The 17,377-nt window shown below is 44.9% G+C and overlaps 1 protein-coding gene across 1 annotated transcript in view; it reads left to right on the forward strand.

The window, feature by feature from the left end:
- The first annotated feature begins 460 nt into the window (after positions 1-460).
- Positions 461-17,377, forward strand: part of GLE1 (GLE1 RNA export mediator) — a 31,264-nt gene continuing 14,347 nt past the window's right edge. The window contains exons 1-6 of the mRNA XM_030294177.2: positions 461-649; positions 6,458-6,679; positions 9,771-9,881; positions 14,877-15,025; positions 15,268-15,328; positions 15,524-15,778. Of these exons, the coding sequence (XP_030150037.1) occupies positions 551-649; positions 6,458-6,679; positions 9,771-9,881; positions 14,877-15,025; positions 15,268-15,328; positions 15,524-15,778 (897 nt within the window). The 5' untranslated portion in view covers positions 461-550. The remainder of the gene's footprint in view (positions 650-6,457; positions 6,680-9,770; positions 9,882-14,876; positions 15,026-15,267; positions 15,329-15,523; positions 15,779-17,377) is intronic.

The following is a 17,377-nucleotide window of genomic DNA, read 5'->3' on the forward strand; positions in this document are numbered from 1 at the left end:
CTCGCGGTCCGTGAGTTCGAGCCCCCATCGGGCTCTGTGCTGACAGCTCAGAGCCTGGGGCCTGTTTCAGATTCTGTGTCTCCCTCTCTCTGACCCTCCCCCATTCATGCTCTGTCTCTCTCTGTCTCAAAACTAAATAAACGTTAAAAAAAAAAAAAAAGAGGTAGGATTGCTGGGTCAGTGGTAAGGCTACCCTTTTGAGCAACTGCCGCGCTGCCCCATTTTAGAGCCCATCAGCAATGGTCCAATTTCTCCACATCCTCATCAACACATACTGGGCTTTCCGCAATCCGCAGTCTCCAGCCTTCAGAAGCCCCGGTTCCCAGGTACAAGCAAGGGAGCCTCAGGGACCAAACCCTGCCGGCGCAAGCGCGCTGGCTACCAGGCCCGGCGCCGGAGGCGGGGCCATGCAGCCGTTAGGGGCGGGGGTTGCCCTGCGTGGCTGCGTGCGCGCCCCGGAAGCGGAATCGAGGGCCCGTTTCCGGGCGGCTGATTCGAGGACTTGTTTTGTCACAAGCGGAGCCTCTGAAGAGCTCCCTCAGGGCCGGCCATGCCGTCCGAGGGTCGCTGCTGGGAGACCCTGCAGGCGCTGCGCAGTTCCGACAAAGGTCGCCTCTGCTACCACCGCGACTGGCTGCTGCGGGGCGAGGTGAGGGGGGCCCCGGAGTGGGCGGTGCCCTTCCGGCTGCTCGCGGTGGTACCCTGCTGTTCCGTAGCCCCTGGCTCGGCCGGCGCTGTGAACACGTGCGTTCTTTCTAACAACCCGCATTAGTTTCTCGACTCTTGTGTGTGCATCACCCCGTCCTAGAGTTTCTGCCCTCTCCTGCCTATTCTAGCCTTTCAGCGAGCTCCCATAATTTCAGAGGTGCTCTTCTCTCTAAAGGCTTCGTTGCCACCCCCAGCCCCAGCTATGCTGTCGTCAACGCAACCCTTTCGGGGTCAGGTGATTTACCGCCCGTCTCTTGTGCTGCGAGGTCCAGAGTTAGCGGTGAACGATTAATAGGGCCCAACCTGCTGAAAGGACCGAAATCTTAGATTGACGTTAGGCGGACTTGGAAAGTTGAATGGGGGCGTGGTCGCTATCGAGGATTTGCAAAGCCATGTACTTGACCACAGGAATGTAGGGGTGTAGACAGATTAAGGCATAGACAGTACCCGAGTTGCTGGTAATTAGCTACAGATAGGATGCTGTCTTGTCTCTTTAGACCTACGTGGGAAACCATTCTAAAAGCGTTTCCCTATCTTTTATATCTCTGACAATTTTAGGGAACACAGGCCATACGTACAGACATGGGTCTGGCTGGTGTAGACTCACGTTTTGCATTTCTGGCAGGAATGCCTGAGAAATGTTGCTGTGCTGTGTCAGTCATATCGGGAAGCACGCATATACTGCAAACTCTCCCAGCACTGGCGATGCTGACCTTGATCACCTGCTCGCATTGTTATCTGCCAGATAGCTGCACTTAAAATTCATGGATTTTCCTTTTGAGGTTGATGAGTGTCTTGTGGAGAGGTAATCCCAAGATTGCATCGAGGTTTCCTTGTCAAACCTCCGTCGTTGGCGTTCGCTTTTTCTGCCTGAATCAGTCACTCTCGTGAGGTACTCGAATGGCATTTCCTGAATGTCAGCCACTCCTTCTTGTGTTTGCCAGTTGGCATTCTCCTGTAAGGAAGAGCTTTCTTTTCTCCCCTGTTTAATTAATTGGTTGTATCGCGACGTACTCATGGGTCACTGTTTTGTGAGTTGTAACCCATTACTTGTAAGCTGGTGTGTGAGTATTTCCATTCTGTGGGAAGTGCGACTTCAGGATAAACTCTGAGAGTTGAGGTCGTTGGGTCGAAGCCAAACATAGATGTCTCCCTACCCCCCACAACGGATGCATCAAATTGCCTTCCAGTCAGCAATGCATGATCTTGCCTTTTTGCCCGCGGCCTCATCAACAGAATTGTATTATTATACTTTTAATTTTTGCTTGTCTAATAGGTAAGAATGAGATCTCGGTATGGTTTTGCAATGCCTTTGTCTTCTTGTTGAGATCGAACATTTTTTTTTTCATATATTCAAGAGCCAATTTTATAGCATTCTATTTTTTTTTATTTTTTTTAAATTTGTTTTTAACGTTTATTTATTTTTGAGACAGAGAGAGACAGAGCATGAATGGGGAAGGGTCAGAGAGAGAGAGGGAGACACAGAATCCGAAACAGGCTCCAGGCTCCAGGCTCTGAGCGGTCAGCACAGAGCCCGACGCGGGGCTTGAACTCACGGACCGCGAGATCATGACCTGAGCTGAAGTCGGACGCTTAACCGACTGAGCCACCCAGGCGCCCCAATATAGCATTCTATTTTTTTAATTTTTTTTTTCAACGTTTATTTATTTTTGGGACAGAGAGAGACAGAACATGAACGGGGGAGGGGCAGAGAGAGAGGGAGACACAGAATCGGAAACAGGCTCCAGGCTCTGAGCCATCAGCCCAGAGCCTGACGCAGGGCTCGAACTCCCGGACCACGAGATCGTGATCTGGCTGAAGTCGGACGCTTAACCGACTGCACCACCCAGGCACCCCTAGCATTCTATTTTTTAAGTAGGCTTCCAGTGTGGGGCTCGAACTCACGACCCCATTGTCAAGAGTTGCACACTCTACCAACTGAGCCAGCCAGGTGCCCCTCGAGCCAGTTTTATATATTTGTGAATTGACAGTTTATGTCTTTTGCTCTTGGTATTTTTTTCTTTTCTTTTTCTTTTACTTTTTAAAAAATGTTTATTTTTGCGCGAGAGCAGGCACATGTGCATGCACACAAATGGGGGAGGGGCAGAGAGAGAGGAAGACCCAGAATCCGAAGCAGGCTCCAGGCTCCGAGCTGTCAGCACAGAGCCCGATGTGGAGCTTGAGCCCCCAAACCTCGAGATCATGACCTGAGCTGAAGTTGGACGCTTAACCCACTGAGCCACCCAGGTGCCATGCTATTTATATTTTTCTTTTGGGTTTTTTTTTCCCCCCTGATTTTACAAGTTCTTTATGTATTAAGGATAACCGTAGCCCTTTATCTGTGACATATATTGCATATATTTTTTCTAGTTTGTCAGTTGGAATTTTTTCTGTTTGTGTTTTTTTTTTTTTTTCTTTTAATTTGTATTTTAAGTAGGCTCCACGCCCAGTGTGGGGCTTGAACTCATGAGTCTTGAGATCAAGAGTCGCATGCTGTACTGACTGAGCCAGCCAGGCACCCCTGTTTTATTTTTTACATTTGAATCTTTGGCCCTGGAATATATTTTGGTGTAAGGAATGAGAAAAAAAAAAAGGTGTGGCTCAACATTATTTCTATTATGTCTTGAAAATGAGTTTCATTACTTTATAAAATGTGCATATAACCTGTTTGCTTCTGTGTCCAGATTCTTCTCCACGGGTTGAATATCTGTTTATTGCACGTGGGATGTGTACCTACAGTCTAGATCAGTCTTTCTCAACCGCAGCATTACAGATATTTGGGGCTAGGCCAGATACTTCTGTGTTATGAGGGGCTGCGTTGTAGGATGCTTGCATTGCATTGTAGGATGTCTTGCATTGTAGGATGCTTAACAGCATTCCTGGCCTCCGCCCACTAGATGCCAATAGCACCCTCCCAGTTGTGACAACAAAAAATGTTTCCGGACGTTGCTAGCTATCCCCTGGGGGATAAAATTGATCCTGCTGTAAAACCACTGACCTAGGTAAAATAAATAACTTGCAGTTTCTGAGTAGTTTTTATGTGCCAGGTATTGTTCTCAGCCGTTTATAGCTGTCATTCATTTAATCCTTCCCAAATCTTTTGAGGTGGATCCTTTATGATTCCATTTTAGAAGTAACTTGCCCATAGTTGTGCAGGTGAGTGGAATGCAGGGATGGAATTCAGATTAAGAAAGGCAGGTTCCAAACTCAGTCCTCTTGGTCACTATCATACCGTGTCTCTATGCTTCCTGGTAATATCTTCCTGACATGGAGTAAACTTTGCCAGAATGGCTGTATATTTTAACTGTAGTTAAATGGCATAAGCTGCTCTGGTTTAAAGTGCTGTATGCCAGGGCCAGCTGGCTGGCTCAGTCTGTTGGCTCTGTCCAACTTTGGGTCAGGTCATGATCTCACGGTCCGAGAGTTCGGGCTCTGCATTGGGCCCACTCCTGTCAGCACGGAGCCTGCTGTAGATCCTCTGTCCCCCTCTCTCTCTGTGCCTCCCGCCTCGTGCTGTATGCCAGATATACAGAGATAATGATTAACTGGTAGAGTTGAGGGACGCTTGGGTGGCTCAGTCAGTTGGGCCTCCCGACTCTTGGTTTCGGCTCAGGTCATGGTCTCAGTGATCTCATGGTTCAAGATTGAGCCCCGAACTCTGCGTTGGGATCCCTGACAGGCTTTGCACTGGCAGCATGGAGCCTGCTTAGGATTTTCTCTCCTTCTTTCTCTGCCCCATCCCCACTCGTGCTTGCTCTTTCTCTCTCTAAGTAAATAAATAAACATAAATCATTAAAAAAAAAACACCACAACTGGTAGAGATGTCCACACACAACTGGTAAGAATGTCTAGAACTTGTTTTATAGTGTTTCTATTTTAAATCTCATTTGCTTTAAGCCATTGGCTTTTACATCAGTGACCCCTTTTCTATGCCTATTTTTATATACTACATTCAATTTAAAAATTATAACATGTTCATTTAAAAATGAAATCTAGAGGGACAAGTGGGTGGCTCAGTTGATTAAGTGTCTGACTCAGTCTCAGCTCAGGTCTTGATCTCAAGGTCATGAGTTCAAGTCCTGTGTTGGGTTCCACATTGGGCGTGACAAACAAACAAACAAATAAATAAATAAAATTGAATCTAGAAATTTAGAACAAGGAGAAATATGTCTCTCATTACCCAAGCACAACCTCTAGAATATTTCCTTAATGTCTAATAGTGTATTAGCATTTGTTTTTATTTTTATATAATTATAGATATTTATTTATACCCTTTTTTTTTTTTTCACTTAAAATTGAATCTCAGGGGAAGGGGAGATGGAGGATCATGAAAAGACACAAACTTTTACTTACAAGTACTGGAGATGTAATGTACAATGTAGTTATAGCTCACACTGCTGTGATATACAGGAAGTTAAGAGTAAATCCTAAGAGGGGCGCCTGGGTGGCTCAGTCGGTTAAGCATCCGACTTCGGCTCAGGTCACGATCTCACGGTCCGTGAGTTCAAGCCCCGCGTCAGGCTCTGGGCTGATGGCTCAGAGCCTGGAGCCTGCTTCTGATTCTGTGTCTCCCTCTCTCTCTGCCCCTCCCCCGTTCATGCTCTGTCTCTCTCTCAAAAATAAATAAACGTTAAAAAAAATAAAAAAAAAAAAAGTAAATCCTAAGAGTTCTCATCACAAGGAGAAAGTTTTTTTACCTTTTTTCTTCTTTCTTGCTATTGTATCTATAGTAGAAGATGGATGTTAGCTGAACCTGCTATAGTAATCATTTGAAATATATGTAAATCAACCGATCATACTGTCACTTTAAACTTACACAGTGATATATGTCAATTATTTTTCAATGACTGGAAAAAAATTGAATCTTAAGTATGGTGTTAAATAGGATTCAGAATCTGTACTTTAAATTTTTTTTAAGTTATTATTATTATTTTTTAATTTATTTGAGAGAGAGAGAGCGCACACAAGCAGAGGAGGGGCAGAGAGAAGGAGAGCCAGAATCCCAAGCAGGCTCCACACCATCTGCACAGAGCCTGATGTGGGGCTCGAACCCATGAACCACGAGATTATGACCTGAGCCGAGATCAAGAGTCAGATGCTTAACCAACTATGCCACCCAAGCCCCCCCACAATCCATGCTTTTAAATGACCGATATCCCACTGATTGTGTATACTGTAGTTTACTTCAAAATTCCTCGTGTCCTTTTCCATTCTGATGTTTTAAATTGCTTTCAGATATGTTTTATTGACCATCTTTGTGCATCGTTCCTTTTTCTGTGGTTAGAGTTATTTAGTCTGATATTCTAAAAGGATAGGAGTCATGGGGCTCCTGGGTGGCTCAATCCGTTAAGTGGCCAACTCCGGCTCAGGTCATGATCTCACAGTTCATGAGTTCGAGCCCCGTGTTGGGCTGTGTGCTGACAGCTCAGAGCCTGGAGCCTGCTTCGGATTCTGTGTCTCCTTCTCCCTCTGCTCCTTCCCCACTCGTGCTCTGTCTCTTTCTCTCTTGCTCAAAAATAAATAACTTAAAAAAAAATAAAAGGGATAGGAGTTGGTCATTATCAAGAAACTATTTTCTCTTCATCTCTAATTGTTAGTACAGTTAGTTTGGGTCTTTGTGTGTATGTATGTATGTATTTAGGCCTTAGAGTTTTCAGTGAGGCAGGTAGTGGATTATAAGGACAAAATTATTTTTGATTGCTTAGATCAGTTACATGCAAGTTGGGCCTCACCCTCTTCTTTTCTCTAGGATGTTTTGGAAGAATGTAGGTCTGTTCCCAAGCTCTCTTCCTACTCCGGATGGGTGGTAGACCATGTCTTACCCCACATGCAAGAGAATCAACTATCCTCTGAGACTTCAGAATCCTCCAGATCCACTTCAGACCTTGAACAACCTTCCTGTGTTCCCAAATCTCCCGTCGGAACCCCTGCCTTCTCACCAGTTTCCTCAGCAACACCAGATGGAGCCGAGGTAAGGTTTGTGGTTAGCTTAAGATCGGAGGCAGTGGTGGCTGAAAAGTTGAAGTATTTAAGAGGCCCCTGACTGGCTCATGTGGGGGAGCATGCGATTCTTGCTCTCTGAGTCATGAGTTCGGGCCCCACATTGGGTGTAGAGATTACTCAAAAATAAAAATCTTGGGGCACCTGGGTGACTCAGTTGGTTAAGCGTCTAACTCTTGATTTCAGCCCAGATCATGATCTCAGGGTTGTGAGGTTGAGCCCCACGTTGGGTTCTGCACTGACAGCATGGAGCCTGCTTGCGATTCTTTCTCTCCCCCTCTCTCTGCCCCTCCCCTGCACACATGCACACACTCTCTCTCAAAATAAATTAAAAAAATTAAAAAACTTAAAAATAAATAAAAATCTTAAAAATAAAAAAAGTAGGGGCGCCTGGGTGGCTCAGTCGGTTGAGCGGCCGACTTCGGCTCAGGTCATGATCTCACGGTCCGTGAGTTCGAGCCCCGCGTCGAGCTCTGTGCTGACAGCTCAGAGCCTGGAGCCTGTTTCGGATTCTGTGTCTCCCTCTCTCTGACCCTCCCCTGTTCATGCTTTGTCTCTCCCTGTCTCAAAAATAAATAAAATGTTAAAATAAATAAATAAATAAATAAAATAAAAATAAAAAAAAGTTGAAGTGTTTAAGATTGTCATACGACAGTGACCTTACTCTGGGGAAAATAATGGTGGCTCCTTGTAGCTGTTTTAAGGATGCCATTTACTACACCACAGCGTTCCCTTTATGAAGAGGGGGGAGAGAGATTCCCTTCTGTTCTTAGTACCAATGATAGTAATGAATTTCCTCAGCAATTGGATTGTTTTTTTCTCACGAATATTGCATGCATTTAACTCATGAGGTCTCCCTTTTTGGTTGGCTGCTGGAGGCTTACAGTAAAGTTTAGACCTGCTGTCTAGATGTACCTTATCATTAGTTCTTTAAAAAAAAAAAAAAAAAATTGTGATTTGTGGGAAAAAAATGCATTTTTACTCTTTTTTTACTCTGTTTTGTCCCTGCCTTTGCTTGTTTCTCTTCCTTAAAAGCAGTTAAATTGTTACTGGTGGAGTTCCGTTCTTCCTTTCTCTTTTTTGGGGCATGGATAGTAATCCTTCCAGAAGTAGTTCATCTGCATACAAATATAAAGGAACACACTGTATGATTCCATCCATTTAACATTCATGAAATAAGAGTGTTCTAGAGAACACATTAGGGGTATGGAGGTAGGTGTGGCATACGACGCCTGTGGTGACAGGGTGGTTCCGTACCACCGGGATTATGATGGCAGTTACTCCAATCTATGCATGAGATAAACTTGCATGGAATGATACACATACACAAATTAATTCCTGTACAACTGGCGAAATCTGAAGAAGTTCTGTGGCTTGTACCAACATCAGTTTACTGTTCTTGATATTTTACTGTATTTATGGCTGTTACTATTGGGGGGGGGACTGAGTGAAGAGTGCATCAGCCTCTTTGTACCAATTTTCACAACTTCTGTGAATTAGAATTATTTTAATTATTGTTTTATAGAGTTAAAAAACACTTTTTTTTTTAAATTTCTATGAGTGTTTCTCAGTTCCAGTCATGCCAGTGCTGTGACATGTCCACAGGCAGTCATCTTTCCCTCCCCAGGGCTCAGTCTCTTCATCTGTAAACCTGGTACTGGGCCAAATTGCTGTTGTCCTCTCCAGAGAGAGAATTCCATCATTCTTGAGGTGTTTGTTTGTTTTGTGTTTTTAATTTTTTTTTTTTAATGTTTATTTTTTTTTTTGAGACAGAGACAGAGCATGAACAGGGGAGGGTCAGAGAGAGAAGGAGGCACAGAATCTGAAACAGGCTCCAGGCTCCGAGCTGTCAGCACAGAGCCCAACGCGGGGCTCGAACTCACGGACCGTGAGATCATGACCTGAGCCGAAGTCGGCCGCTTAACCAACTGAGCCACCCAGGCGCCCCTGTGTTTTTAATTTTTTAATGTTTATTTATTTTTGAGAGACAGAGACAGAGACAGAGCACGAGTGGGGGAGGGGCAGAGCGAGGGAGACACAGAATCCGAAGCAGGCTCCAGGCTCCAAGCCGTCAGCGCAGAGCCGTACGTGGAGCTCGAACTCACGAACCATGAGATCATGATCTGAGCTGAGGTCAGACGTTTAACCAACTGAGCCACCCAGGCGCCCCTCATTCTTGAGGTTTAAATAAACTTTTAGATGGCTTTATATAATGAATTACTGTGTCATTTAGGAATTTTCGGGGGTTTGAGAGAAACCCAGTTCAAACTAGCTTAAGCAAAACGGAAGAGAAAAAGGAATTAATTAGCTCACATGACTAGTAAGTCTGTGAATGCATATAGAATCGGTTAGATCCGGGCAATATACTTTCTGCTTCTCTCTGCTTTACGTTATTTCTGACTTGATCCAACAACCCACATACAGGGCTTTGCCAGTCCGCTCAATTCTGCTTAACTCTTCTTGGTTCCATCCTTCTTATAGACTCCATGTGGCAAGATGGCCATTAGTGACCGTAGACACACATCTTCTTAGGTTAGCATCCTCGGAGGTAGAAAGCCTTCCCAGATAACTCCATCAGAAAAGTTCAGAGATGGAGTCTGGCCTAGCTTGGCACAGGGGGATAGAGTACTTTGATCGGTAGGCTGGTCACATGATTACCCCTTGAAGGAGGGTGGAACAATTGGGGATGTGGGTTGGGATGGCTCCATTCAAACCACCCCAGCACACATTGACTCTTACCAGAAGAATGGGGAACAATTTGCCAGGCAGATCAAAACAAGCAAGCCAAAAAACAAAGCAAACTAAAATTGTGCAGAGAAATAACCCATCTATTGGTTTGTATATTATTATATAAACGTAATTTATATTATTATTCCCTTTACAACGAAAAACAATGAGAACAAGATCCATATCATGACAAGCACACTGGTTCTAACCTAAATTGTTCTGTTGTTGTTCTTCTGGGTGGTTGTTCATAGGTAGGGATGTGGTTTTCATGTAGAAGGGGTAGCATCAACTTTACCATCTTAAATGCTTAATTTTTCCATTTTCTGTCTGTATAGGACAAACATGAGTCCCAGCATGCAGAACCTATGGCACTTCAGTCCTCCCGGGGGATCAAAGTGGAAGGTTGCATCCGGATGTATGAGCTGGTGCACAGAATGAGAGGAAGAGTAAGTGTCGCATGAAGTAGGGTAGGCCTGACCCACGGCAGCCACATTTAAATACAGTTCTTCAGGCATTATGAATGCCCACCTCGTGCTAATCATTGTGCCCCACATTCTAGTAGCTCCTGATTCACTTGGGGAGATAGTGTAACGTAGCATTTAAGAGTGAGCTCTCTGGGGCACCTGGGTGGCTCCATCAATTAAGCATCCAACGTCAGTTTAGGTGAGGATCTCACAGTTTGTGGGTTCGAGCCCCACATTGGGCTCTGTGCTGATAGCTTAGAGCCTGGAGCCTGCTTCAGATTCTCTCTCTCTCTCTCTCTCTCTCTCTCTCTCTCTGTCCCTCCATTCTTCATTCTGTCTCTCTCTGTCAAAAATGAATGAACATTAAAAAAAAAAAAAAAAAAGGTGAGCTCTCTGAAGGAAGATAGATCAGGTTCACATCCTAGCTCATCCTAGCTCTTCTGTGTTGCATGTGACTTTGAGAAAATTACTTAGGCTCTCCTGGTTTCCATTTACTTCTCCAGAATTGGAAGATGATCTGGGGTTGTCAGATAAGGTTATACTGAGAAGATGGATCTTAACAGCCTCTTGAAGAAAGGTTAATTCTGTTTTAATAATTTATTTGACTTTATTATTTTTTTCATGCTTTTCCAATAAAAATTAGAAGGATTTTAGGGGCGCCTGGGCGGCTCAGTTGGTTAAGAGTCCAACTCTTGATTTCATTCTGGGTCATGATCTCACGGTTTGTGAGTCCGAGCCCTGCACTGGGGGATTCTCTCTCTCTGCCTCTCCCCGGCTCGCTGTCTCAAAAAAATTAGAAGGACTTTAATTCTCAGGTCTTTTGAGAGAGCAAAACTAATGTAACACAAGTGAGAATATCTAATTAATGAATTTAACAACAAACCAAAGTAATTTTGTTATGTAAACGAACCCATTTATTATAGGCTGGCTGTATTTCAGGTGGCGTAGCTTCTACGGCCTTTCACCTCCATCAGTCTGATGGGAGACTCTGCTGTGACGGCAGAAGTGGCCGTGTGGCTCCGGCACCGCCGGCTGCCGTTTTCATGCAGGCACCGCAATGCCAGATCCCCACAGCTTGTCTTTTCATCTTGGTTTTGCCACAGAAGGAGCACGTATATTTGGGGGGCTGGCCTATTTCAGTCTTCTTCACCATTTTCCTGAGGGAGGCACCATAATGGCTCCCGTATTTTTTAAAAAAAAATTTTTTTTTTTTTTCAACGTTTATTTATTTTTGGGACAGAGAGAGACAGAGCATGAACGGGGGAGGGGCAGAGAGAGAGGGAGACACAGAATTGGAAACAGGCTCCAGGCTCCAAGCCATCAGCCCAGAGCCTGACGCGGGGCTCGAACTCCCGGACCGCGAGATCGTGACCTGGCTGAAGTCGGACGCTTAACCGACTGCGCCACCCAGGCGCCCCAATGGCTCCCGTATTTATGGAGGATTCCAACCATCCTGGTGCCGTTAGCCATGTTGCCTCAAACTAAGCCTGAGCCCAGGGAGCTGACGTTATGATTTTGCAGTTAGAAAGACAACGCATGGTTTTGTAAGAATTTCCACAGATCAAGTGAGTTTATAATGTGAAAGTCTTCTGGCATCTACCCTCGTTTGTTCATTCATTGAGTCTACACATAGTTACCAAGCACTTACGTGCTTATGGAGCGCTTAGACGCTATTCTAGGTCTAGATAAAACAGTGAGCAAAGCAGACGCGGATTCAGGCCCTCACAGAGCTTCTGTACTGGTGAGGAGAGATGGAAGTAAACAAGAGAAATAAGTAAAATGTAGGTAGAAGACTGTTTACTCTGAGTGAAAGGGTCTGGTTGCTTCCTCTTGGGTGTTGGCAAGGTGGATGGTGAGGAATGCTCAGGTCCTGGCTAGGGGAGTCCTTTTCGGCTGAACACTTAATGCCCTTCATCTTCGGGAAAGTTTTCCCCTTTGATTAGTTTCTCTTCCTCTCCATTGCCTTTTTTTTCTCTCGTTTTAGGAACTTTTATTAGTCAGATATTGGATCTCATAGATTAATTCCCTGTTTCTCTTATCCTTCCTCTCATTTTCCTTTTGTCTTTTTCTCTTTTCCAAGAGATTTAATTTTATCCTTCCATTGTTAATTGAAAAACTATGTACCTACCTGTTTTTTAAATTATGTGTTTAGGGGCACCTGGGTGGCTCAGTCGGTTAAGCATCTGACTTCAGCTCAGGTCATGATCTCACGGTTTGTGGGTTCGAGCCCCATGTCGGGCTCTGTGCTGACAGCTCAGAGCCTGGAGCCTGCTTTGGATTCTGTGTCTCCCCCTCTCTCTGCTCCTCCCCCACTCATGCTCTGTCTCTATCTCTCTCTCAAAAAGAAATAAACATTAAAAAAATTTTTTTTTAAATAAAATAAATTATATATTTGACTTTCATGGGCTTTTTCTTCTCCGTGTGTTCCTTTTTCAGAGCATTTAATTCTCATTTCATATCATACTAAAGTTTTTTTCAGATTTGTATTCCTTGAAATAATTTGTTTTTTCTAGATTCATTATTCTAGGGTATAGAATTTCCTCAAATATCTAACGATCTTTATTTACCAGTGGTTGGACCAAGGTTTCCAGGTGCATTGTCAGGAACAAAATTATTATGATTTTGAACTTCCTAATTGTCAGAATTCCTAGGGTATATGTTCTGGAATACCGGCCTCCACACTAGCTGATCCAGTTATCTCTGGATAATTTATTCATTTTCTTGTAGGGAAGAACTCTCTGTTTTTTTGGCTGGGAGTATGTATGCATGATTGTGTAATAAATCGCCCCCAAACTTGTGGCTTACAGCCACAACTGACATTTCATTCCTGTCCTTCGTGTTTCTGGAGGTCAACCTGCTCAACTAGGTAGTTCTCACTTGGGGTCTCTGTGGCTGCAGTGACAAGGTCTGGAATTCTTCCAGAGGCTTCCTCACTGACCTGTGTAGCTGTTGCAGTTACTTAGCTGGAACATCTGCCCTCTCCATGTGGCGGAGCTTCCTCCTAGCACAGAGGTCGGGTTCCAAGAGCAAGCATTGTAAGAGATACTGCCCGAGCTGCAAGCTGCGTGGCCTCGTCTCAGGAATCATGTAACATTATTTCTCTTTTCCACATTCTCTTAGCCAAGGCAGTCATGAGGGGCTGCTCAGGTTGAAGTGGAGGAGATGGGAGGGTCAGAGAATGTGCAGATCTCTCTCTTTTTTTTAAGTTTATTTATTTATTTTGAGAAAGAGAGAGCATGCAAGCAGGGAGAGGGAGAGAGAGAAAATCCCAAGCAGGCACCACTCTGTCAGCATGGAGCCTGATGCGGGCTGGAACGCACTAACTGTCAGATCATGACCTGATCTGAGGTCAAGAGTCGGACGCTTCATGGATTGAGCCACCCACGTGCCCCTGTGCAGATCTCTTTTTTTAAATCATTACACAGTACACAACAGTAAAAACAAATCCAGTACAGAATGGGCAAAAAACAGAGATACTTTACCAAAGGTACAAAGAAGCACATGAAAAGAGGTTTTCAGTGTTTATTTTGAGAGAGAGTGCAAGTTGGGGATGAACAGAGAAGAGGACAGAGGATCCAAAGTGGGCTATGTGCTGACAGCAGACAGCTTGATGCGCAACTCACGAACTGTGAGATCATGACCTGAGCCAAAGTCGGACACTTAACCGACTGAGCCACCCAGGCGCCCCGAAAAGATGTTTTTAAAAAATCGTTGCAGCACACATGCCTGGCTACTGACTGTTCTGATCTCATGATTTGGGAGGACGCGGCGGAGGGGGGAGATTTGAGTTGACTGTTTCGTCTGAAAACATTCAGCTGATATCTCTGTTTTCAGCCCCGTGAACCCCACCTGGTTTTAGATCTGGCATTGCCCAGTCCTGAGCCTCTTTGAGGTTCTGGTAGCTTGGTTCTCTCCCTGAGAGACGTAGTCTGCTTGTGTTTGCACGCACCCTCACGTTTGCTCAGCTCTGCTGTCAGTTCACACTCTTCCACAGAGATGTTGTGTTCCAGAAGCATGGTGAAAATTTTTCCCTGCTGACAATCCCATGCACGTTCTGCTGTTGAGTCCTTTTTCCCTTCCCAACTCATATTTAAACGGAGTCTCGGAGGAGAGGTTATAGATGCTGTGTTCACTTTGCCTTCTTGCACTGGAAGCTTTAAAATAGAATAACGTGACATCCTAACAATGTATTTTGCCATATCTTCATGCCAGTATATATAGCATCTTGTCCTCTTCAAAGGCTGCAGAGTGTTCTCTAGTCTGACCTACTATAATATGTGTAGTCAATCCCCAGTTAATGTAAATTGTTTTAAATTTACTGCCATCATCGACAGGATTGCAGTGAGCATCCTTGTTCATACATCTTTGCACACACGTTCAGTATTTCCTTGGGATAAATTCTTAGAAATAAACCAGTGCCAAAGGATATATACCCTTTAAATTTTAGTAGTTAAAATGTCACATCACTCTTAAAGACCAGATGAGAATACTCTCATGAATAGTAAATGGAATACCTTTAGGAATCTAGGAAGGGGACTTTCCTAAGCGGAGGTGGGGGAGGAAATGTAGGCAGAGATGATAAGGTGAGGAAAGGAGTAGATAGGAATGTGTATAGCATGTTTATGGAATTAGTATGAGTATTTCTGTTGATTACTCTAAAATCAGAGTACACAGGATGGAGGCTTAAAAGCACGGGGCTCTTTGACACCACGATGGTAAATACCTGTCCATTCCTAGCTGATACTGGAGTGACATGAGTCGCGAGGGGCAAATTGGGAGAACTTTCCAAAACAGCCGGGTGTAAACATCCACTCGGAGAGGAGAGGCGACTTGAGCATGGTTTCTGCGAACTAAGCAGCTGGTTCCATGCCCTTGAGTATCTCTGATGGAATTAAGGACAGACGGGAGGATGTTCCGCACGGGTAAATGAGCAAGGTGCCGACAGAGCTGCAGAGAGCAGGTGCTGATTCTTTTCAGGAGGGCCTGAGGCAGTGGCAAGAGGAGCAGGAGAGGAAGGTGCGAGCCCTCTCTGAGATGGCATCTGAACAACTGAAGCGCTTTGATGAACGGAAGGAACTGAAACATCATAAAGAATTCCAGGACTTACGGGAAGTGATGGAGAAGAGGTGAGCGGGAACGTCCGTGTGCTCAGCCCGACCTCTGTCCCAGCATGAAACCCCAAGGGAAAGAGTTGACCTACTGAGGCTTTAAATATCGAAATAAAATAGCCAGTGAAGCTCATAACCTAGAAAAATGCCCAGCCTTGGAGAGGTGACCAAGGTGTCGCAAGGAGAGGGAGGCTTTTAGGAGAGGTAAGGTGAGACAGTTTCAGGAAGCATCCCTGACGTTCCTGCCATTCATCCTGCAGCTCCAGAGAAGCCCTGGGGCACCAAGAGAAGCTAAAAGCTGAGCATCGTCACAGAGCAAAGGTCAGAGCCTGGGAGACTTCTTGTGGGTGCGTCCTGGTGTGACTCTAACCCGGGTCTTGCCTTCCTGTGACTCCCTTTACCTGCTGGGGGAGGGGGGGGGCCATCTGTAAAATATGTAGCCCACACGGGGCTTGGGGAATGTAGAAACAGAAGGCCCGGTGCCCCTGGGAGGTAACCGGACAACCCCTCCTGCAGATTCTCAACCTGAAGCTGAGGGAGGCTGAGCAGCAGCGCCTGAAGCAGGTGGAGCAGGAGCGGCTGCGGAAGGAAGAGGGCCAGGTCCGCCTGCGGGGCCTCTATGGCCTGCAGGAGGAGGTGCTGCACCTCAACCAGCAGCTGGACGCCTCTGAGCAGCATAAAGATGTGCTGAAGGTGGACCTGTCCGCCTTCCGGACCCGGGGCAACCAACTGTGCGGCCTCGTCTCGGGGATCATCCGGGCCACTTCTGAGGTGAGCGAGCTTCGGAGCGACCTGGTCTTCTGGCTCGGAAATGGACAGTCTTTTTTTTTTTTTTTTCAACGTTTATTTATTTTTGGGACAGAGAGAGACAGAGCATGAACGGGGGAGGGGCAGAGAGAGAGGGAGACACAGAATCGGAAGCAGGCTCCAGGCTCTGAGCCATCAGCCCAGAGCCTGACGCGGGGCTCGAACTCACGGACCGTGAGATCGTGACCTGAGCTGAAGTCGGACGCTTAACCGACTGCGCCACCCAGGCGCCCCAAGGAAATGGACAGTCTTAGTGCAGATTTGTTTTCTGATTTAAAAGGAGTGCCTGGAAAAAAAAAACAATGCTTGCTTACTGTAGAAAATAGCAAGATCATTTGTTAGAGATAATAATCACCATTAGCGTTTTCTTTTTCTTCCCTGACAAGGAGTGTGCATGTGGGGGGTTACCCTTACCCCAAAGTGGACTTTTATACATCCAGAGTTTCTTATCTTAGGTTAAACAAATAATTGTTTATTCTGATTGCAAAATACTTTAGTTCATTCAGTAATATTTTGTTGAACACCTGGTGTGCTATGGTAAAAATTGAAACCTTATGACAATGTCTATAGCTTTTTTCCAGTTAACATTGTATTTTGAACACATAATTACTACAATCACTAAAAATATTTTGATGTTTGTTTTTTGTTTTTTTAAAGAATGTTTGTAATGTTTATTTACTTTTAAGAGAGGCGGGGCGGGGGGGGTGGCAGAGAGAGAAGGAGACACAGAATTTGAAGCAGGCTCCAAGCTCTGAACTGTCAGCACAGAGCCCGATGCAGGGCCTGAACCCACTAACCGGGAGATCATGACCTGAGCCTAAGTCGGACGCTTAATCAGCTGAGGCATCCGGGTGCCCCTGATGTTTTTAGTTAAAGCAGTGTTAAAAAGTGACAAGTATTGCCACAACACATGGCAGATATTCAGTATTTGATGAACACGTGGAATTGGGTACTTTCCACATGTAATGATACCAAAAAACGATAGAAAAAGACATGCTTAATGTTGAACATTTAAGTTTCTGTGTTTTCACTACCATGCATAGCACTATAGTAATACCATTCTATATACGTCTTATTTGTATTTCTTTGAGATAAATTTTTAGAAAAGGAATTACTGAAATAATTTTAAGGTTCTTGACTCTTACCCAAAAGTTGTACCAATTCACGTTTTTATGATTTTTATGTTCCTACCCTTAGTTCTTATTTCTTCTCAAGTTTTTGTTTTAAAAAGTCAGTGGAGGGTCTAGTTGGTTAAGCGTCTGACTCTTGATTTCGGCTCCGGTCATGATCTCACGGTTCATGAGGTCAAGCCCCACGTTGGGTGCAGAGATTACTTAAAAATAAAATCTTTAGAAATGAATGAAGGGGTGCCTGGCTGGCTCCGTCAGTGGAGCATCCAACTCTTGATCCTGGGATTGTGAGTTTGGGCCCCACGTTGAGCATGGAGCCTGCTGACCCACCTGCCTACATACATAGATGTACACAGTAATTAATTAATTTATTTAATTAATAAATTGGGAGGCCTCGTTGATTTAACAGACAAAACTACAAAACACATTTGTA

This window comes from Lynx canadensis, chromosome D4, assembly GCF_007474595.2.
Source record: "Lynx canadensis isolate LIC74 chromosome D4, mLynCan4.pri.v2, whole genome shotgun sequence".
In the NCBI taxonomy this organism is placed as follows: domain Eukaryota; kingdom Metazoa; phylum Chordata; class Mammalia; order Carnivora; family Felidae; genus Lynx; species Lynx canadensis.